Source organism: Trachypithecus francoisi, unplaced genomic scaffold (assembly GCF_009764315.1).
Source record: "Trachypithecus francoisi isolate TF-2019V2 unplaced genomic scaffold, Tfra_2.0 Lachesis_group8, whole genome shotgun sequence".
In the NCBI taxonomy this organism is placed as follows: domain Eukaryota; kingdom Metazoa; phylum Chordata; class Mammalia; order Primates; family Cercopithecidae; genus Trachypithecus; species Trachypithecus francoisi.
In genome coordinates, this window is record NW_022681473.1 from 90,009,468 (window position 1) to 90,033,459 (window position 23,992).

At 33.6% G+C, this 23,992-nt stretch overlaps 1 protein-coding gene across 1 annotated transcript in view; it reads left to right on the forward strand.

Annotated features, from left to right (window-relative positions):
- The window catches only part of CNTN5 (contactin 5), a 1,344,835-nt gene that overhangs the window by 882,789 nt on the left and 438,054 nt on the right, over positions 1-23,992 (forward strand). Inside the window, exon 7 of the mRNA XM_033204902.1 lies at positions 16,856-16,951. Coding sequence (XP_033060793.1) covers positions 16,856-16,951 — 96 coding nt within the window. The remainder of the gene's footprint in view (positions 1-16,855; positions 16,952-23,992) is intronic.

Here is a 23,992-nt window from a genome sequence, read left to right on the forward strand (position 1 = left end):
ATGCCTACATAAAAAATAGAAAGACCTTCAATTAGAAATGTAATGCTGCATCTCAAAGAACAAGAAAAACAAGAACAAATCAAACCTAAACGTAGCAGAAGAAAAAGTACTAGAGCTGACCTAAATGAGTTTGAGGCCAAAAAATGATACAAATGATCAGTGAAATAAAAGGTTAGTTCTTTGAAAGAATAAAGGAACTTGATAGAATGCTAGCTAGCCTAAGGGAAAAAAAAAAAAAAAAGAGAGAAGATTCAAATAAGTACAACTGGAAATGATTAAGATGACATCACAACTGATATCAGAAAAACACCAAAAGAAAGATCGTCAGAGACTAGTATGATCACCTTGATGCACACAAACTAGAAAACCTGAAGACGTAAGACAAATAGCATAGTTCCTGCTTCAAGATGTTCCTTTATTCATTCACTCAATCACTGCTTCTTTCAGCAAATACAAATTAAATGTCTATTATATTCTAGACACTTATAGGTACTGATGATACAGCAGTGAAAAATAATGAATTTGCTTTTCAAAGAACTTTAATTATTTTCATTCATTTTATTATTTAAATAATATTCCTAGAAATTGTATATTTTCATCGTGTAGTGACTACAATGTTTTTTTATTTTGTTATTTCTGATTTGTAAAATCTTACTACTTTTATCTTTATTCTAATGATTCTTTGAATTTGGCAGATATATGTACATAACCTTCCCAAGTAATGTTAAATTTGTATCTCTTTTAAATAATTTTATATCCTGTATTTTTCTAATTTTACTTATTGTACTGAATTGATTAGAATTTCAAGATCAATGTAAAGTTGCTTGTTTAGTGGAAATGGTGGAAATGCCTCTAATGTTTCTCTATTAAGTATAATATTTGTTTCAAGTTAGAGAGAATTAGTGAAACTAAGCTGTTGAGTTCTTAATTTGGTTCTCAGCTTGAACATTATTAGTGTATAGAAATACTATTGACTTTTGTATATTGTTTTTTGTATCCTGAGACTTTACTGAAGTCACTAATCAGGTCTGGGAGTCTTCTAGAAGAGTCTTCGGGTTTTCTAGGTAAACAATCATATATTCAGTGAACAGAGATAATTTGACATCCTCTTTCCCAATTTTGATGCTTTTTATTTCTTTCTCTTATGTAATAGCTCTGTTTGGGACTTCCAGTATTATATTGAATAGAATTAGTTAAAGTAGCCATCCTTATCTTTTCCCAGTTCTTAGTGAAAATGGTTTCAATTTTTCCGTAGTCAATCTGGTGTTACCTGTAGTTTGTCATACATAGCTCTTATTATTTTGAAGTCTATTCCATCTATGCCTAGTTTGTTGAGGGTATTTATTATGAAGAGACGTTGAATTTTATCAAATACTGTGTTTTGCATCTATTGAGATGATCATATAGTTTGCATTCTTATATCTATTTATGTGGTGGATCATGTTTATTGATTTATGTATATTGAGCCATCCTTGCATCCCTTGAACAAAGCATATTTGATCATGGCATTTTATCTTTATGATGTATTATTGGATTCAGTTTGCTAGTATTTTGTTGAGGAGTTTTGCATTGATGTTAATCAGGAATATTGACCTGTCATTTCTTTTTTATTGTCATTTTGTCCTTTGCTGATTTTGGTATCATGGTGATACTGTATTTGTAGAGTGAGTTAGGAAGAGATCCCTTCTCCTTGATTTTTTGAAATAGTTTTAGGAAGGTTGGTACCAGCTTTTCTTTGTACCATCTGGTAACATTTGGTTTTGAATTCATGTTGTACTAGGCTTTTTTGTTAGGAGATTTTTTTATTATTATTACTAATGATTCAATTTTGTTACTCATTGTTGGTCTATTCAGGATTTCTATTTCTTCCTAGTGCAATCCTGGAAGGTTGTTATGTTTACAGGACTTTGTCCATTTCCTCTAGGTTTTCTAGTTTGTGTTCATAAAGGTCGTCATGCTAGTCTCTGTATCAGTTGTGATGTCATCTTAATCATTTCTGATGGTACTCATTTGAGTCTTCTCTCTTTTTTTCATAGCCCAGCTAGCATTCTATTAATTTTCTTTATCCTTTCAAATTACCAAACTTTTACTTCATTAAATCTTTTTATCATTTTTTTGCCTCAAACTCTTTTAGTTCTGCTGTAATATTTGTTATTTTTTTCTGCTTCCTTTCATTTGTTCTTCTTTTTCTAGTTCTTTGAGATGTACCATTAGATTTCTAATTAAAAATCTTGTATTTTTTATGTTTACTGATTTATGTATATTGAGCCATCCTTACATCTCTGGAAAAAAGTACATTTGATCACGGTGGATTATCTTTTTGATGTATTGTTGGATTCAGTTTGATTGTATTTTGTTGAAGATTTAATGCTATAAACTGTAATGCTATAAACATTCCTCTTAGCATTGCCTTTGCTGTATCCCAGAGGTTTTTGTATGTTACATTTCTATTTTCGTTCATTATTTTTTTTTTTTTTGATTTCTGACTTGATTTTGTTGTTTAACCTGCTCTTTTTTGTTTTCAATTTGTGTAATAGATATTTCTCCAACCCTTTACTTTGAGCCTATGGATATCATTACATGTGAGGTGGGTATCTTGAAGACTTCAAATGATTAGGTCTTATTTATTTATCCAATTTGCCACTATAAGTTTTAAGTGGGGTATTTAGGTTATTTACATTCAAGATTAATATTGATATGTGATGTTTTGTTCTTTACATAGTATTGTTGGCTAGTTATTTTGGAGTTTCAATTAATTAATTTCTTTACATCTTAATACTCTCTTTTTTTCTTCACTCTGTTTCCCTGCTAGCTTCATACATGTCTCCAAAGCTTTATGTGTTACTATATCTTTATGGTCAAAAGATCTTTACAGTGATACAGAATGCGGGCTCTAGAATCAGACATCTTACTTAGAATTTTACCTCTATTATTTGCTAATCATGTAACACTGGGCGAGGTACATGCTTCTCTGAGCTTCAGTTTCTCACAAAAGTGTCTAACTAAAAGAATATTTTAATAAGAAATAAATGAATTAAAAACACACATATATAAATATTCATTGTATAGTATGTGACAGGTAGTGAGTATTCAGTAAATGGTAACTATCATCATCTTATCTCCATTGTCCATTCCTTTTAAATGTTTGGGGTGAAATGACATTTGAACTATAAACTGGTAAGATTTTCTGATAACTTCTTTTGGTCATACATTTTCTTTTTTTTTTCTTGAGATGGAATCTACTTTGTGCTGGAGCTAGTCATACATTTTCTATTCATAAGCGTAGAATGGTTTACTTTTTTTCTAAATCGAAGCTCAACTCATCGCTGAGGCTTATTCATTCAGAAATATCTATTAAGTACCTAATACGGTGCTTGGCACATATGCATGCAATTAATATTTGTTTAATAAAGGAAAAAGGAGTGAATTAAAAAGAAAACTGAGTTGTTATTTAGTAAACATGGCGCTAGATGCTGGATACAAAGATATGTATGCTACCTTTTTATGTAAATTAATAATGGCTGTCATTTATTAACGGTTCAGTGTAAGTTAAGGTCTGTTGTTGGATAAGCTGCAAGCATTATCCCCTGACAATCATTTTGATATTAGTATTGTTTTTCCTCTTAAACAAGGAAACTGAGGTTTATCCAAGGTCACATGGGTAATAAATGGAAGAGACATAATTCAAATCCATGTCTTTCTGATTCTAGAGGTCAAGCTTTTATACACTGCAGATGCATAAATAACTTGACCTACCGCCAGAATGACTTGAACTGGCAATACAGAAGTTACTGACTTTCTAATAGTAGAAGATTAGTAAGCTTTTCTACTGCTGCTGATTTTAGTGAACCAGAGCATAGATCTACGCCTGTATTTTTGTACAGCCCACTAGCTAATGAGTTTTATTTTTAACATTTTTAAATGTTTGAAAAATGTGAAAGAATAGTATTTTGTCATATGTTAAAATCATATAACAGTACGTACATAATAACCTCAATTTTGCCTTTTGCCCTGCAAAGCTTCAAGTATTTACTATCTGACCCTTTATAGAAAATGTCTGCCTAACCTTGAACTAGACTATTTGGGATGCCCTTCAGCAATGTGAGTAATACATATGCCATACTGGGTTTACAGAAAAATGTATCTTTAGCAAATAGACAAATTAGCCCTGCACAATTTCTAGGAACTGTTTTCTTATACTTCAGTGCAAAAGAGCGAGAGCAATGACAAAACGGAAGCAAAAATCAAAAGACTGCTAGTACATTGGGCTGATGCTTAATGTAAAAAATGAGATTCATTCTCTCAAGAATTTATTTATATAATTAATGAAAAATTTCACACAAAAGTAACTTGTTAAAAATAAATGATTTTAAATGCCCTTTTAAATGTGCAGACAATAAACTGAATCCTTCCTTAAACTTGAGTATTATCCAAAGATTACTTTACATATTAGTTGAGCCTAAATGAAGATCATAAATTAAAACTTCCTGAAATAATTGAAAGGTAGGAAAGAAATAATTGGGCCAAGGACAGGGATCAGATTTACTTTGAGGTAAGGCATGAAGTTTTTAGCCAAGACGTAAGATAAGTTGAAAATTGATCACTAGTCAGCTGAGTTATGAAATAAAACAGCTTCCAAAGATTTTTTTAATTAAGCATGGTATAAATTCTTCAGATAGAACTATTGAGGTTATAGCTTATTAAAAATGCAAATCTATGTTACTTGATTAAACTATAAAACAAAATGAGCTAAGGGAATCAAGAAAGCAAGCAATTTTTATCTTCAAGTAGTTGATCAGAAGGCCAGAACTATTGTGAGTGCTCTGCAATGCACAAATGAAGTTGCAAACAAATTTGGCAGAGCAGATCACTCAAGCACACATATTCGAACAGCATAAGAATTCCTGTAAAGGGCTGTTTTGATTTTTGCTTTGGTTATGGCATAACCATAACCAAAACCATAACCATAGTATAATCATGGTTAAACCATAACCAAAGTAAAACACCAAAACAGTTCTTTACAGGAATTCTTATGCAGTTTGGGATTGGATTGGATTTGCAAAGTGAAAACAATCTATATCTTTATTAAAATGCAGTTCTCAGGTTGAAAAGCATAATGTTATACTCAGCATCAAACTGTCTTAAGAATCTACTCACCAGTTAATTATGTTTTTCTCATTAGATATGTTGAAAAGAAATAACTGTGTCATCTAGAAGGGCTGTTTTAAGTAGACGCTAGTGGAGGCAAAAATTCCGTGAGGAGTTGGAAGAAACATAGCAGAGGGAAGTTTCTAGTAGATAACTGCCGTCACCCTTGGTCAAAGGAACACCACTAGCTTTAAAACTATGGTAGTTTCCAAGAAACTCTAAATATAATTTTTTTGGAGAGAAAATTTTCAAACTATTCATCTGACAAAGGGTTAATGTCCAGAATATCCAAGGAACTGAAACAACTCAATAGTAGAACAACAAATAATATGATTTAAAAATGGGCAAATGGGCTGAATAGATATCTCTCAAAAGAAGACATACAAATGGGCAACAGATACATGAAAAAGTGTTCAACATCATAATAATTAGGGAAATTCAAATCAAACCACAATGAGATATCATGTCATCCCAGTTAGAATAGCTATTATAAAAAAGGGAAATAAAACAGATGATGGTGAGGATGTAGAGACAGGGGAATCTTTCTTACAATATTTTTGTTTTCTTTTATTGAAAGCAAATATTGTATATAGTTCTATCATCATATATAGATAATTTTGTCTCTTATATATGGTTTTTTATTATACTTGAAGTTCTGGAATACATGTACAGAACGTGCCGGTTTGTAACATACGTATACACTTGCGATGGTGGTTTGCTGCACTCATCAATGCATCATCTACATCAGATACTTCTCCTAATGATATCCTACTCTAGCCTCCAACCCATACTACAGGCCCCAGTGTGTGATAATCCCCTCCCAGTGTCCATGTGTTCTCATTGTTCAGCTCCCACTTATGAGTGAGTACCTGTGTTTGGTTTTCTTTTCATGTGTTAGTTTGCTGAGAATGATGGTTTACAGATTCATCCATGTCCCTGCAAAGGACATGAACTTATCCTTTTTTATGGCTGCATAGTATTCCATGGGATATATGTGACACATTTTCTGTATCCAGTCTATCATTGATGGGCATTTGGGTTGGTTCTAGTCTTTGCTATTGTGAATAGTGCTGCAGTAAACATACGTGTGCATGTGTCTTTATAGTAGAATGATTTATAATCGTTTGGGTATATATCCAGTAATGGGATTGCTAGATTAAATGGTATTTCTGGTTCTAGATCCTTGAGGAATCGCCACAGTCTTCCACAATGGTTGAACTAATTTTTACTCCCACCAACAGTGTAAAATCATCCCAATTTCTCCACATCCTCTCTAGCATCTGTTGTTTCCTGACTTTTTAATGATGGCCATTCTAAATGGCGTGAGATGGTATCTCACTGTGGTTTTGATTTGCATTTCTCTAATGACAAGCAATAATGAGGTTTTCTTCATATGTTTGTTGGCTGCATAAATGTCTTATTTTTAGAAGTGTCTGTTCATAACCTTCGCCTACTTTTTCATGCGTTGTCTGGTTTTTTTCTTGTAAAGTAGTTTAAGTTCTTCGTAGATTCTAGATATTAGCCCTTTTTCAGATGGATAGATTGCAATAATCTCCCATTCTGTAGGTTGGCTGGTCACTCTGATGATAGCTTCTTTTGCTGTACAGAAGCTCTTTAATTTAATTAGATTCAATTTGTCAATTTTGGCTTTTGCTGCCATTGCTTTTGGTGTTTTAGTCATGAAGTCTTTGTCCTAAATAGTATTGCCTAGATTTTCTTCAAGGGTTTTTATGGTTTTAGGTCTTACGTTTAACTCTTTTATCCGTCTCGAGTTAATTTTTGTGTAAGGTGTAAGGAAAGGGTCCAGTTTCAGTTTGCATATGGCTAGCCAGTTTTCCCAACAGCATTTATTAAATAGGGAATTGTTTCCCCATTGCTTGTTCTTGTCAGATTTGTCAAAGACCAGATCATTGCAGATGTGTGGCATTATATCTGAAGCCTCTGTTCTGTTCCATTGGTGTATATATCTGTTTTGGTACCAGTACCATGCTGTTTTGATTACTGTAACCTTGTAGTATAGTTTAAAGTAAGGTAGTATGATGCCTATGGCTTTGTTCTTTTTTCTTAGGAATGTCTTTGCCGTATGAGCTCTTTTTTGGTTCCAGATGAAATTTGAAGTAGTTTTTTTTCTATTTCTGTGAAGAAAGTCAGTAGTAGCTTGAAGGAGATATCATTGAATCTGTAAATTACTTTGGGCAGTATGGCCATTTTTATGATATTGATTCTTCCTGTCCGTGGGCATGGAAACTTTTTCCACTTGCTTGTGTCCTCTCTTATTTCCTTGAGCAGTAGTTTGTAGTTCTCCTTGAAGAGGTCCTTCACATTCCTTGTGAGATGTATTGTTAGGTATTTTATTCTCTTTGTAGCAATTGTGAATGTGAGTTCACTCATGATTCGGCTCTCTGCTTGTCTGTTATTGGTGTCTAGTAATGCTTGTGATTTTTGCACATTTATTTTTTTTATCCTGAGACTTTGCTGAAGTTGCTTATCAGCTTGAGGAGATTTGGGGCTGAGATGCTGCGATTTTCTATATATACAGTCATGTCATCTGCAAACAGAGACAGTTTGACTTCCTCTCTTCCTATTTGAATACTATTTCTTTCTCTTGCCTGATTGCACTCTCCAGAACTTCCAACACCATGTGGAATAGGAGTGGTGAGAAACGGCATCCTTGTCTTTAGCCCATTCAGTGTAATATTAGTTGTGGGTTTTTCATAGGTAGCTCTTACTATTTTGAGGTGCATTCCATCAATACCTAGTTTATTGAGAGTTTTTAGCATGAAGGGATGGGGTAATGAATTGTGTCGAAGGTCTTTTCTGAATCTATTGAGGTAATCATGTGGTTTTTGTCATTGGTTCTGTTTATGTGATTTGCATATGTTGAAGCAGCCTTGGATCCCAGGGATGAAGCCGATCTGATAAGCTGGTGGTGAATAAGCTTTTTGATGTGCTGCTGGATTCAGTTTGCCAGGATTTTATTGAGGATTTCCACATTGATATTCATCAGGAATATTGGCCTGAAATTTCTTTTTTTGTTGTGTCTCTGCCAAATTTTGATATCAGGATGATGTTGTCCTCATAAAATGAGTTAGGGAGGAGTCCCTCTTTTCTGTTTTTTTGGAACAGTTTCAGAAGCAATGGTACCAGGTCCTTTTTGTACCACTGGTAGAATTCAGCTGTGAACCCGTCTGATCCTGGGCTTTTTTTTTTTTTTTAATTGGGAGGTGATTTGTTACTGCCTCAATTTCAGAACTTGTTATTGGTCTATTGAAAGATTTGATTTCTTTCTTCTTTAGTCTTGGAAGGGTGTATGTGTTCAGATTTTCTAGTTTATTTTCATAGAGGTGTTTATGGTATTCTCTGATGGTAGTTTGTATTTCTGTGGGATCAGTGATGATACACACTTTATCATTTCTTATTGTGTCTATTTGATTCTTCACTCTTCTTTATTAATCTGACTAGTGGTCTATCTATTTTGTTAATCTTTTCAAAAAAACAGCTCCTGGATTCATTGATTTTTGAAGGGTTTTTCATGTCTCTATCAGAACATTTCTGTTCTGATCTTATTTATTTCTTGTTGTCTGCTAGCTTTTGAATGTGTTTGCTCTTGCTTCTTTAGTTCTTTTAATTGTGATGTTAGGGTGTCGATTTTAGATCTTTCCCGCTTTCTCCTGTGGGCATTTAGTGATATTAATAGAAAAAAATTTTGGTTTTTAAGATTAGGGAGAGTAACCTTGAATTCGTACAATAGGGAAGAGTAGGCATTTAGGTCTACAGCTCTTCAAACTACAGAGCATCATCAAGAAGGTGGGGTGGGTATTTTTACATTATTATAGTCTTTTTCTGTATTCTTCAAATAAGGAACAAAATTGTCCCGTTGCCTATTATTTTCCAAAAAGTATATCCTGGAATCTTAGAATAATCCCCTTTATTTTGTGTCTTATAATACAGAGATTGGAACTGTGTGCATATATTATTAAAAATATTTTTACTTTATTTAAAAATATATCTTTTATTATATGTCAAACACTGTATAAAAGATTTTAAAATGTAATTAATTATGATGTGAATATAAAGTCTTCTAATGCATAATTTATTAGATATATATGACACATTTTCTCAACTGTAATAGATGAATGTTCATTTCAGCAACTTTTTTGTATGTTAGGTTTCCTTAGATAGATCATTCTAAAACTACAGAAAGCTGTAACGTTGTAAATAAGTGGGGTGAATTTTTATGCTGATAACATTGTTTTCCTCTGTTAGAGTATCAAATCATTTACCAAAATGTATTTTATTTCCTATTCATTCTAATAATGGGTATTAGGAAAATTATTTCATAAATGTGAACATACACATTTAACTAGGTTTGAAATTATGGGTCATATATAATTACACGTTGAAAATAGGTTCTGAACTTACAGTCATAGGCTGTAAGTTAAAATCATGAAGTTTTTAGCATCTAGAGATGTAGTCCCAGTGTGAAAAACTATCTTCCTTCAGGCTAAATCTGTCTATATGCGTGTTTTTGTTTTTTTTTACACTTGCAATGTAAGAGAAGAATAGGCAGATAGTCCAATTTAACAAAGGCTGAAGTTGCGCCAAGGGAATAAAATGAAGGGAGAAGGGGTAAGGAGTCACAGTAGTAGGCAAGAAAGTAATTATATAAGGAAATATTATGAAATAACTGAACAGGGTAGTTAGGCGTGAAAGCTTGAGAGACAATTTAATATACCTACAAGTTATAAGAATTGCTGTACTAAATGATTTGCCAGTTTTACTATGACATCCCTTTCTCATCACAATGGATTTGTAATATTCATACTCTCTGTATATGATGTATTTATTCTTTCACATTTTTCTTTTTAATGGTTAGCTTTAAAATTTTCTAAGACTTTTAATCAATTAAGACTGACCTGAATTTGGAAAAAAAAAATGAACTTAGAAGTAAATAAATTAGGATTATTTGTCTAATTGTTTATGTAGATGGTAGAGATTTTATCAAACTTGTAAAACCTCTGCCAGAGTTCATAGACTATATTCACATTAAACACACTGATACCCACTTTTTCATTGTAGGTTATTTATCATATATATTACTCAGTGTTGAAGTAGCTTTTTGTAACATATGAAATACAAAAGAAAAGACCTAAAATCAAAATCATTTTTATCACACTCTGTGGACAGTTTATCATTTCACAAAAGCAACTGCAATTTACTTTTTCACTTATGATGTAATTACAAGTGTCTTGTTCAAGGGAAGCATATGCTGGTTTGCATCTGTTTCTTTTTTGTAATCCCTTTGGAGGACTGATTAATATCTGATAATATGTAAAGTGAAAATGGCAAGCCATAGCAAGAGATTACTCATCTGACCTGTTATATATAACCAGAGAAAAAATGGGGCTGATGAAAATTTCACTATAATTTGTCATTATCTTTATAGATTTTCTTTCCTACTTCTCCAGCTGTATCTTAATTCAGTTCTTATCTTCATATAATGGATGTTAGTATATTTTTTGAGAGACCTATAATTAGCTCAACTGGTATTTTGGAGAGACAATTTTTATTAAAAGTTAACATTTCCTAAAGGCAATATGATGTCCCATTCATAGGTGACTGATAAAACATATTTAAAAGAATTGTAGCACTGTATCATGTGGGGTAATAGGAAAGTATTTAATCAAATAAGTTTATTGATTAAAAACATTCTAAACCAAGGGTATCATAATAGCTCTAGATTTTTTAATGCTAATTTCAAAGCTAAATCAGTCACTTTGAAAACTCAAAACTTTTCTGCCATGAGTTCTTATTCTTGTTACCTAATTTTAGTGCATGTCAGTGTCCTAATCTTAAATGGGGATAAGAAGCCCTCCCATATCTGTTTACAAATTGATCACAGACTCACAAGTTTACAGTTGCCAATAAAACACCAAAAAGCTTCATTTTTCTATGGCTTTTCTGTCAAGGTACCATTCAACACTCGCGTTTTTACGTTAGGAACTATTAAGAATCTTATTTGCTCCCCAGTGTGTTATGTAGCCATTCTGTGCAAATGACTATATATTAGAAAATGCTGATTTAATTTTTTTCTCAAAGCATATGAAAGAACTGCTTTTGCTGTTCTTTCTCAGAAACTAATTTTTAATAAGATGTCTTTATTGAAGATTATTTTAAAATTCCTAAAATCAATGTGGTTTAACTTTCAAATATTGAATTGCTTTTGTCCTGGTATAGTTTTTAAAACTTCAGAATCAATCACATTGACTTTGATTTGCCAACTCTATTAAATATACGACTGCAGTGAACTTTTTACTTGCTTTTCCCCTAGATTTAGTAATCTTTGAAGAACAGGAATTAGTATCTACTTCCAGCAAGCCTGGCAGAGAGTAGGTATGTTAGTAGCTAGTGTAACTATCTTCATTCATTTCTTTTTCTCTCTTTTCTGTTTTCTAAGCATTTAGAAAGTCAAAAATAGTTTATGAATGAAGTTTGACCAATTTTTATTGTAGAATATCTGCATGGAATGCAAAAAAATTTACAATGACCTGAATAATCCTGATGGTAATAATAGGAACAATAAATACAGCCAATGAAAAACTTCAATATGCAATCACTTTGCAAGTGAGGCAGCAAATACCAAGTTAGTATTACAAAACTTGTCAGTTGTTTCTACAGAAATCATGGAAATTAAAGCTGAAGGCCTCTCATATCAGTTCCTTAATCTTTCATATAATATATATGACACTCAAATGTAATTAATGAAACTTCATAAAATCTGTCTCTGACACCTAGTCTAATAGAATTTGCCTTTTCAATGGTCTTTTTGTAAAAAGTCTAAATCTCAATTTTATAAAAGGTTTTAAAATTTGTGATAAATCATATCTGTGATCACAGCACTTTTAGAGAATGAATTGAGAGTCCTTGGAGCACTGATAGTCTAAAACTCATTAGGGCCACCTACAGGATAAATGTGCAGACATGAATACCTCAAGATTAGTGCACCATTCCTCTGCTTTTTTCCAAACACAACTCCTATAAGCTCGACAATGCCACTTACTCAGAACAGACTTAAGACTGGGAAATAGAAGTCCAGGAGACAAATCAACCGCAGCATTTTATTTCTAATTGTATAGCTTTTATTCTCCTGTCTTCAGCCTTTTCCTCACTCCTCCCCAATAACTAAACCAACCTATTGTATTTAACATACATAAGACACAAGATCAGTGTCCAGAATCTCTTAAGTACTATCTCTTTTTATAGTTTCAGGTACTCTCTTTCCCTCCAGCACTTTAATGCTTTTTAATGCATAATTTTTGAAATATTTTTCAGATGTTTGTGTGTGGGTATATATAGCTCACATTCTACCTACTCAAGGTGTCTCAGGAGGCTAAAAAAAAAAAAAAAAAGTGGAAAAGAAACCTTTCTGAATAGTGTGCCAAGTTTCTCAGCCCACTCTATTACTAAGTGTTAACTTTATGAAGTCTGAAGTCTTTCTGGAGAAATCCCCTTAGACTGGGGATATCTTCACCTTGTTTTGACTCCTCTTAAGTTTAGAGTCAAGTTTGTAGCCAACTCCCAATAATTTACAATATGTAGTGTGTATTCCTAAATTCCTGTTTTGCCCTGCAGGCTTCTTACCATGCTTGTTTTATCTTCACCTGGAATTCCTCAACTATTGTTTTATGTGTTTATTTATTATTGAGGCAAATACATATTTTAAGCTGCCTCAAATACTTCGTGGAACAATACAGGGATGAAAAGAGTAACTGAAGAATGTCAAGAAGGAGGGAAGACCAGAATACAAAAAGGAAGAGAAGGAGGAAGGAAGGGAGGGAGAGGGAAGTAAAAAAGGAAGGAACCAAAGAAAAAATCTAAAGTCTATGTGTATGTGTATGTGTGTTCGTGTATTTATAGCTCACATTTAGAAAAATAGTGTGAAGTGCTACATGGTAAATGTTCATGGTATGTATTTGGTCACTCATGAGTGTGGCTATGACAAGCTGGGCTTTGAAGACTTGGGCTTATATACGTATTTGGTGACCCAGACTCGTGTGAGCTATGAACAGTTGGCCCAAGTAGGTATGATTAATTCATTTATATATCTATATCCTTTACAGTTTTTCTTCAGAAGCAGTACCTAACATAGTGTTCAATGTATAGTATGCATTGAATAAATATTCGTTAAATAAATTCATAAAATAGTTTGTTTTACATGTGATCAGTATGGCTCAAATCTCCCATCCCAAGTCTACATTCTATCATCTAAAGCTCTTAATAACATCTATTATTGTATGTTTTTCTTTTTTTTCTTTTTCTTTTTCTTTTTTTTTTTTTTGCATAGTTCTTCTAGGATGAATAGGTGCAATAATTCTGCAAGCTACAGGTCTAGTTACAGCTCTCCTTTTAAACCCTGCATAAGCTTCTTAACTCAGGTCAGAAGAAAGGTCAGAGCAGAGACAAAGTGTAGGGCCCTATGACTTTTGATCACAAAATTTCTCCTCCAGTTTCTTAACTTGACTATTTGTACATGTGCTTTAAAGTAAGTCCAGGAAGATATTTATTTCAGTTTGTAATTTGAACCTGAATTTTAGAGTCTTTGTGTTGTGATTTTTATTTTTACTCCCTCTTTTTTTTTTCCTGTAAAGGTAAAAAAATAGAACACATGAACACATATTTTTGACCTTGAGTAATTGCAATAAAACAATTCAAGCTCATATCTGTAAAAGGGCTTTGTCTTTTTTTCCATTTATCTTCTTGGTATATGTAATATATCATCTATTAAGATAACATGATAAACACTGAACCTGCACATACAACCACTGAAAGATTTCAAAGTTCTCTGATTGAATACATCCAAAGAAATTAACTCCTTTCTCAGTGAGAGATGAACAGACAGTTCAATTTTCACTCAGACTATTCAGTCTAACCACTATTCCCGTCAATCAGTATTTTTTTCACATAAACCTTTCTGCCTTAGATCAACCATCATCTTGCCTGGAACAGGGATCACTTTTACATTATAGATAATAATGTTTCACTTTTCTTTAGAGTAGGAAAGAGTTAAGTGGGAAATGTACATACCCCATGAAAGTACAGACTTCTTTTTAGTATTTCTCTATATGTCTTTAAGAAAGAAAAAAATCTACTCACAATTAAAAAAAAAAAAAATCCATTTGTCTTTGGGCTTCTGGTGCTATAGTTCCCAGGAAATAATGACACAGAGACAATTCTATGAGGAAATGTTAAATTGTGCTTGTATTAACAGCTGGTACAAAATAAAGCAATTACAGTGAAGTATTATCTTTTGGGTCAGTGGGATCTCAAAACACAATTTAGGTCACAATTATTCTATAATTTTCTTTTCTTAGTGTGTTTAATTTCTAGGGCATGCCTGTACTTCAGTTCTTCAGAAACAGGCATGAATTTAGGACTGTTTTCTATTAAAACAATCTTGTAAATACAATAGGTTGATTTGAAATGTCATAAAAATAAGCATAATATAAACTTGTAGTAAGTGTATTGAAATAGATATTTATGTTTTAGAAACCATTTTAGAAATTCATTAAAAATAAATTGATATCCAAATTGCCTTCCAGAATTTATAGATTCAATGAAGACGAAAGGAGGAAAGTGAAATCATATAATCCCTAGAGATATTAAATTCAATCATGGTGGCTTTCTCCTATAATCCCAGTACTTTGTGAAGCAGAGGCCACAGGATTGCTTGAGACAAGTCTGGGCGACATAGCGAGACTCTGTCTCTAAGAAGAATTCGAAAAATTAACTGAGTATACTAGCACTTATCTGTAGTCCCAGCTACTTTGGAGGCTGAGGCTGGAGGATTTCTTGACCCCAGGAGTTACAGATTGCACTGAGTTATGATCACACCATGCACTTCAGCCTGGGCGACATAGGGAGAAGGCTCTCAAAATATATATTAAAGCCCTGTCACAACCACTGCCTCACTATCCTGTGTTGTATTTCTAGGAGTAAAGTAAAAGGAAGTCAAATTAAAAATCTTGCCATGCTTTGATTTCATATTAAGATCTTTTTTTTGAATAAGCCTCTAAGAATCAGTGCATATGAGTTGAAAGCCATGATTTGCATATATTTGTTTGTTATAAACAAATATGTATGTTGTATTACCTCATACATATGAAGGTCAAAAAGAGACAAGCATAATATTTGGTAGTAGAACTCAGAGCAGTAACCTTGTAGGTACATATATTTGAAAATTACTGACTTGGTTTTTACTGCTACAGAAGTTAGTGTATATATTTTTTAAATAACAATCCCTCAGAAAAGTAGAACTAGAATTGCTGTTTTTCTTTTGTCCTGCTGCTTTATGAAAAGGTTAACTGTTTATAAAGAAACATTGAATTTTGTATAAAATCCTAAATACATTCTGCAATAATGAATACTTCTCTATTTATTTGGTGTCATGTATTCACTGTTTATTAGACCTCCATGATTTTGGATGTGTTTAAGAAGATTTGGTTATACATTCAGCACAATAATAAGTAAATTGTTAGTCATCTCAAAAGTACAATGTATAGAATTCTTCTTAGAGTGCTATAGACTTATAATTTATCTCCTTCATATCCAGTAGTCTATTTTCTTGATTGTTCAGTTTATTTGTAAAATTAGTATTAAATTTGAAGCCCGACCTTGTATTGCTACAAAGCATATTATTTTAGCTTGAAATAATTACAATATATTTTAAGAATCTCTTTTACAATTTGTGCCTAATGGAAGAAATAGAAGAACATTTCTAAGAAGCATTTCTTAACATGGAAACATGAGTTTATTTATACAAATATTGAACTCCTACCATTTTCAATAAAGTAGTCTAAAAATTGTCTTATTGATCAACCTAGCCCAAGAAAAGGGAAAGGGAAATATGCACTGAGATATAAATAGTTTAATAAGCAGTAATAGAATTACAAATAAAATTACACATCATTCCCTTTTGGACCATTTTCTTTTTAGGAAAGTCTTTTCAAATTGTGTAAATGCAACATAGTTTAAGGGAAGGCAATTGAACTCCAATACTATAATCCCTCATACATAGAAGTGAGTGTTTCGTTAGCTAATACTCCCAGACTAACCAAAACGGATGAGAGTAGTTAATTCACAGGGCCCATTCTAGGCTTTCATAAAATGAAAGTCACATAACTTTCTTATTCATATTTATAGAAAAAGAATAGTTTTTCTATGTTTATTATATTTTGTTAGAGCATACAAGTCTCTCTACTTTGGCATGCTCATGCTTGGTTTTACACATCATTCTTAGCATGACGTGTAACGAAGCAGCAGGTGGGACACCAAGTCCTCGGACCAGTTCTATTTCTCGTCTCACTATGAGTGAATGGGCATTATTGGTAGTAGAAATATCAATATGTAGGAAATATTATGTAACTATTTGCGTTAAAAATACTATACTGCCTAGTTTCTGTCTATACTGGCAACTTGAATGGACTGTAAATAAAAATAAAGAATGGTTTTTCTATGGATGGTATAGATTTATTTCTATTGTGGTATTTAAAATGTGATGATGTAGATACGTGTTAAAGCCCTCTTGTCACTGATTAAGAAACAAAAGACACCTTGTCAAGATCATGATAGAAAGTAAGTACAAGTTAAAATCATAGTAATCTTTACATTCTTTTTTGCCTGGGATCTAAATGTTTTATTATGTTGACAGATCTGGGAAATTTTAGTGGCCGGACAAGAAGTGCAGTCTCTGTGAGGGAAGGCCAGGGTGTCGTTCTGATGTGCTCTCCTCCACCACACTCACCAGGTACAGTACGATCCCATTCTTTGCTGCTGCTGCTCTCTTTTGCTATGTCTTTATTCTTTTAGACGGTATATTGATGGGAGAACATTGCAGGTGAAATGTGCATGGTTTTCTTGACATATATCAGAGTGCGAGATGAGTAATTCAAGATCACGTACTCTAAATATCATTAGATGGGTGCTGAACTCCAATGATAAAGATTGTTTTATTGCCGTTCTAACTGTTGACTGTCATTGTTATGCCTCTGTCTGCCATCAGTGAAGAATATATTGCCTGGAGCACAAGGGAAGCGATAAACTGAGAGAATGAAACTTTTCAAAATAGTTTGGAGTATCAGAGTTGAGTTAATGAATACCAATATGCCTCTTGTTTCAAAAGATAAACTGGACACTCAGTTGTTTATGGTGCTCTTTGCCACACTGGAATTAGAACTTCTAAGCAATGCTTTTGTTTGAGTTTCAGACAAAACTACAATTTAGTTAGTAATTTTTGGCTCTTTGAGGTCTTGTTTGTAAAAGTCATGGTGAGTACTTTTTGTGGCTTGAGGAATCAGAAAACTAAACTGTACTCGGATTAATTATACGTACTTCTGCCAGCTCACACCTAATTATATCTGTCTTGTTTAAGTTTTATAATTTGAGATGAGTACGCCTTTGGAACTTACTATAGCTTTACTATAGTATAAGTTAAGAATGACCAGCATCAGTTAAAGAGAAAGAGAAAGAGCACAAGGAAGAACCAAGGAATGAAGGCCTTAGTTAACAACTGGTAACATAATTGAAGGTCTTGGTATCTCAGTAATTTTTTCTTCTTTAATTAGAATGATGGCCATATTTATTTCCAGGTTATATTACCGGTGTAGTAATGGAGCCCAATTTGGCTCTACTGTATATTTTTTTTTTAAATAAAAACAGGCCTACATTGATTTTCTTAAGGCTGCTTTATCTTTATCTGATCCCCCTTCTATATTTTTAATCCAAAGGAAAGTATGCTGCATATCAACAGGAACATATTTTTGAAAACATTTTTATTTGAAACTCAGATAATAATTACAATTAGGAATAATTGTTGAGTTATATCCCTCCAATTCCTGTACATCAATCCAGTTACTCCAGTCTTTCTGTAAAATGTTTGGGGACTTCACAGTAAACATATCTAGTCTTACCTGCATCTAAATCCAGATTTAGGTTCTCTCAAAACAACATCTATTTTAATTTTTTTTAGTGGATAAGACAAAAATTTATATTACATTTAGGGAAATTGTATGGCATTGATATAGGTTATGTCTTACATTGGTTATTAAACAGATTTCATCTGAAGGGGTATTAGTTGAATAATTGTTAGAGATTACAAAAAAGGGAAAAAGAAGAGGAAAGAGAAAGAATATAACAGGCTTTACAGAGGATGAATGAATCCATCACTATACTGACAGGAGTTAACAACATAAAGTGACCCCTGTGTGAAAATAAGCAAGGTATTCTGTGATACGATCTATATTTTAAGGCTGTTGGAACGTGTATTTTTAAATAAAGTGAAATGGAAAAGAATAATATAGAAATCAATACTGCAGGAATACACATAAATTATCCAATTTGCAGAGAAGACTGTATACAGATTTATGGTGGGAGAATATAGTACAATGAGTTGCATATATGGTAAGATAAGCATAAGGTAAGAATAGGCACTAATAACTGATTAAATAAATAATAATGTGATCTCTGATTGAGATCAGTATATGTAAATGACTGTTCAATAATCGTGTTTTACAACCGAACTCATCCTCTTGACCAAGGCCAACTTGATATGTTATTACCAACAGTTGCAATCTCTCAGTTGCCACATTTGCAAGCTTCCTTTTTTTCTGAACAGCATCCATTATCTTCTCCTCACTTCTTTAGAACCCTGATTCCAGAAGTTCTTTAATGTCATGGAAATGTGCAAATCATTGATCCTACCCCATTTTCATTCTACTCCACCTCCTTTGATTCTCACTTTTCTCTTTCAGTTATTGCCATATTCTTTCATACAGCTTCAATTTTGCCATCTCTCTTTTGCTTTCTCACGTTGACATTCTAGTTTGCAAAACCCTAATCACGATATAGATCCAACTCTTAGCCTACTGCATATATGAGTCTATTCAGTTTAATATTACTGTTAAATAATCCCCAAAACCAAAGCGCACACAGAAAACAAACAAAAAAACAGTTATGCAGACTGCTGTCAATTTAAAATAAAAATGATGAACTTCACATGCATTTTAATATTACGTAGAATTTTTTTAAAAACCCATTATTTTTACAATACTTTAGTCAAATGTTGTATGTGTCTTCCCCAGCTCACTCTCAGGCAATAAACATGCATCCTATTACGCTGTGAAAGAGAAAGCAATTAGAAGATAACCTCCATAAGCCCTCATCACAAAGTCACACAGCAATTAGCATTTGTAGCCATACACTCTGACTTCCCATTTTTTAGTATATAGTACAGTATAGCATAGTGTGGTATAGTATAGTATAGGTCAGATACAAAAAAATTTTCTTTTCAAAGGTTTGGCTTATTCAAAGTCCTCATTCTTCGTTCCCTACTTGCAAGACCAAACTAACTTCCTTATCCTTTGTTCCTCCCTATTTTAATTTCAGTAAACAACTTTCCCACCTGTTCTTACCTACAGAGCCCACATTTGTTACCCACTCTGTAAATAACCCCTCCCGTCGCAACTGCTTTTCCCACTGAAACTGCCCTTCCTGCCAGTGTAACCACATTCCTGCATCTTTCAAGTTAGTCAATCAGGTTCAGTTTAGATTGTGCAGTCCAACTCCAGCCAGTGGAGGCAGGACACAGTAGCAGGGACAAGCTGCATTAAGGAAAAAAACCCCTTCCCTCCTTTGTTCAGTGTGGTCTTGTGACCAGACTTATAAGCACCATTCTTCAGCAAAAGTAAATTTTGCCTTGCTGAGAAATCCTTTCTTTACATTCTCTTTTTCTTTGTGACTCCAAGCTTTACTTCCAACAGTATAGTATAGCATATGCATTGCTGCTGTTCTAAGACTAATCCCTCAACTTGTGTGTGCTGTAGTTCATCATTTTTTGCCTACTTTAAGAAATTGTTTCAACAGTACCCCTTCTTCTGCATTTGTATCAGAGATTGATTCCTCTTCTGGAGCAGTCCCATCAACATGGAAACCTGCTATTCTTGCCTCCATGTAAAAGTAAAACAAAGTAAAATTCCCTTGTCCAATGCCCTCTTCATTCAGCTACTACATGATTTTTGGTTTCCCTTTACAGTAACACTTCAAAAACTTTCTTTTTATACTCTATCCAATTCCATTCCTCTCAGTCATTCTGTGTGTTTCTCTCCCTTCCCCCTCTTTTTGTCTCTATTCCCTTTCTCTTTTTAACAGATTCATTGACATGCATTTTTTATCCCATAAAATTCACCCATTTTAAGTATACAGTTCAATGAGTTTTAGTACATTTATATAATTGTGTCTTCATCACCAGAACTCAAAAGATACTTCCATCATTTCAAAACGTCATTCAATCCCTCTCCTACTCATGTCCCTGGGAAATTTTTGCTATGCTTTCTTTCTCTATAGTTTTGACTTTTCTAGAAAATTTATTTTATTTAAGACATGTTTTTGCCATGTTACTCAGGCTGGTCTCGAACTCCTAGGCTTAAGTGATCCTCTCACCTGTAATCCCAAAGTGCTGGGATTATAGGCATGAGCCACTGGGCCCAGCCAGAGATTTCATTTTAACGCAGTCATACGATCTACCATCTATACATGCACGTCTGTGGGTGTTTGGTTTCTTTTACTTGGCAGAATCTGTCTGAGATTCATCTATATCGTGGAATGTGTCAATAGTTTATTGCTTTATATTGCTGAATAGTATTTCATTTTAAGGACACATTCCATTTTGTGTATCCATTTGGATTATTTTCAGTTCTCATGTGAGTCACTTCTTTCTCCACAAAACACTATTTTCACTTAGCTTAAAAGATTCCTCATTCTTGATATTCCTCCACTCTTTCTTCTTAATCTCCTTTGCTGATTTGTCTCATCTCCTCAAACTCTTAATTTTATGGTCCCCCAAGTGTCAGTACTATAACTTCTTATTTCCTTAATAAACTCACACTTTGTTAGTTTTCATCTGATAATAAAGCTTTAAATGTCTAAGTAGCTAAAGTCTCCCTAGCATACATCTCTATCCCAGACTCTGGCTTGTATGTATATCCAACTCCTGTCAGTATTTTCATTTAGTTGGCTTATAGGCACTTCACTCTTAACCATGTCTAAATCTGAACTCCTGGTTATTTCTTCCCCAAACCTTCTCTAGCTACAGTCTTTTCCACCTCTATTAATAGAAATTTCATTCCTTACATCAGGCCTCAGAGCCATTCTTCACTTCTCACTTTCTCTACACCGCACATACAAAACATTGGTAATTTTATTGGTGTCGGCCCACTTTCTGGTCCATAAACAAGATCTTCTTGCTGTATACTCACATGGTGGAAGGGGCCAGAGAGCTCTCTTGGGCCTCGTTTATAAGTATACTAATCTCATTCATGAGGGCTTCACTCTCATGACTTAATCACTTACCAAAACTCTCGCCTCTTAATACCAGCACTTTGGGAGTTAGGATTTCAACATACTACTTTTGAAGGGACATAAACATTCAGACCATAGAAGGTGATACTTGGAGATGGGACTTATTTTTAGTTTTATATGAGGCCTTGAAGGTGGAGCCTTTATGATAAGATTAACGACTTTATTAGAAGAGACACCAGAGAGCTCTCTTTCTCTACTGAATGTGAGAAAACAAAGAAGGTGTCCATCTGCAAACCAGAAAGAAAATCCTCATTAGAAGCCAACCATGCTGTCACCTAATCCCAGACTTACAGCCTCCATGACTGTGAGAAAATAAATTTCTGTTGTTTAAGTCACCCAATCTGTGGTATGTTGTTATGGCAACTTGAGCAGACTAATACACCATCTCATTCAGCTTAATATCAAAGCCAAAGTCGTTACCATCGCTTGGAGAACCCTCACCGTTTGCCTCCACTTGATCTCTCTGACCTCATCTACTGCTTTCCCTCCTACTCTCTTTACTGTAGTTATCATCATCTCCTTGATGTCTCAAACAACCAGACAAGCTCGAGCCTTAACGCCCCTGCAGTAGCTATTCCCTAGGCCTGGATCATGTATATCCCAGGTATATGAATGGCTCACTCCCTCACATCCATGTCTTTATTTAAATATTACCTTAGTAAAACCTTTTCTGATCTTCCTCTTTGATTTCCACTCCACAATTCATTTATCCAGCTTTGCTTTATTTTTCTCCATAATACTCACAGCATTCCATATACTGCCTTTATTTTTCTCCGTAATACTCATAGCATTCCATATACTCACATATTTACTTACTTAGTTGTTCATAGTTTGTCTCCTTCGGTTACAATGCAAATTCTACTAAGACATAAATTTTGTAGGTTTTGTTCACTGTTATTACCCCAGTGCCTAGGACAGAGTATGAGCTCAAAAATATTTATTGAATTAATCTATGTATCATATTCAGAAATATGTGAAATGAGCCAAGGTTTTAATAAATATCAGAAACTTTGATGGAAAAGTCATAAATAAGAATAGGAAAAAACAGATCAGCTATATAACAAGGAAACCTTTCTTAAAATTTACCTTTTCCTCATAATTATGTTGTGAAATGGTGCATTAATTTTAGTGCCTTGCTTATTTGCTTAAAAGAAGAACTTGGAAACTATCTTGGGAAAATATAGTCAGAAATGCTTGCTGAAATAACAGAATATATTAGTCCATTTTCATATTGCTCTGAAGAAATACCTGAGACCAGGTAATTTATAAAGAAAAAGAGGTTTAATGATCTCACAGTTTCACTTGGTTGGAGGGCCTCCCAATTATGGCAGAAACTGAAGGAGGGGCACAGGTGCATCTTACGTGGTGGCAGGCAAGACAGCGTGTGCAAGGGAACTTCTATTTCTAAAGCCACCAGATTTTGTGAGGCTTATTCACCATCATGAGAACACCATGGTAAAAATCCACGCCCCTGATTCGGTTACCTCTCACTGGATCTGTCCCACAACACGTGGGGATTAGGAAAGCTACAATTCAAGATGAGATTTGGGTGGAGACATGCCAAACCGAATTACAAAGGAAGTGAGAAAAGAATAATCCAGGATAAAGTTTCTGATCTGACATTTATTAGCAATGACTTCAACACTGCCTTTGTTTGGATGGAATGAGATTAATATGAAATTACTGATACGTGCTAGAAATCTTAGACCCAGTTTCCATTTCATCCAAATAGTCATGTAGATTATCACAGCATACTTGTTCAACTGATGCTTGATTGCATTTGGTTTCCCAATCTTGTTTTACTTCCTTTTTTCAAATCATAATTAGGGTTTGTTATTTTATCTATCAGAACAATACAATGTAAAGTGTCAAGAGTCAAATTTTATTGTTTTTATCTTTCCAAGAAGTGATATGTTCCTTCAGTATACAAAATTTACCACCTTCCAATTCATATTCCCAATATGTAGCACAGTGTCTGATCCTTACTAAGTTTTCATTAAATGCGTGTTAAATAGCTGAGTGAAATGCTGATTCTAATAGTTGAGTTTTGCAAGGTTTTAGACAGTTCCTGTCAGCCTTCTGGTATTAGCTCATTGTATCCTGTATTCATGACAGATATTTGGGTTACTTAATATCACATTCTTGTATTGCTATTTCAAAGTGTAGCAGCTACTATGATTCAGTGGAAGCTGTATGAAATGATAAAACAATGTATACATCAGAGAAGATTAAAAATTATTCAGAAACAGCCCACAGATCCATTATTTTGTTACCTCAAACAGAGGTACAATGCCCATTTTTTGTCAAATAAAAGTAAAAGCTTGGATTGACTTGACAGCTAAATTTCTCAGTTATCTTCTCAAGAGATCAATGTTAATCCCTGTCAGCAACATATGTACATGAAAATACCTTGTTGGGATACTGAGTTGGTTAT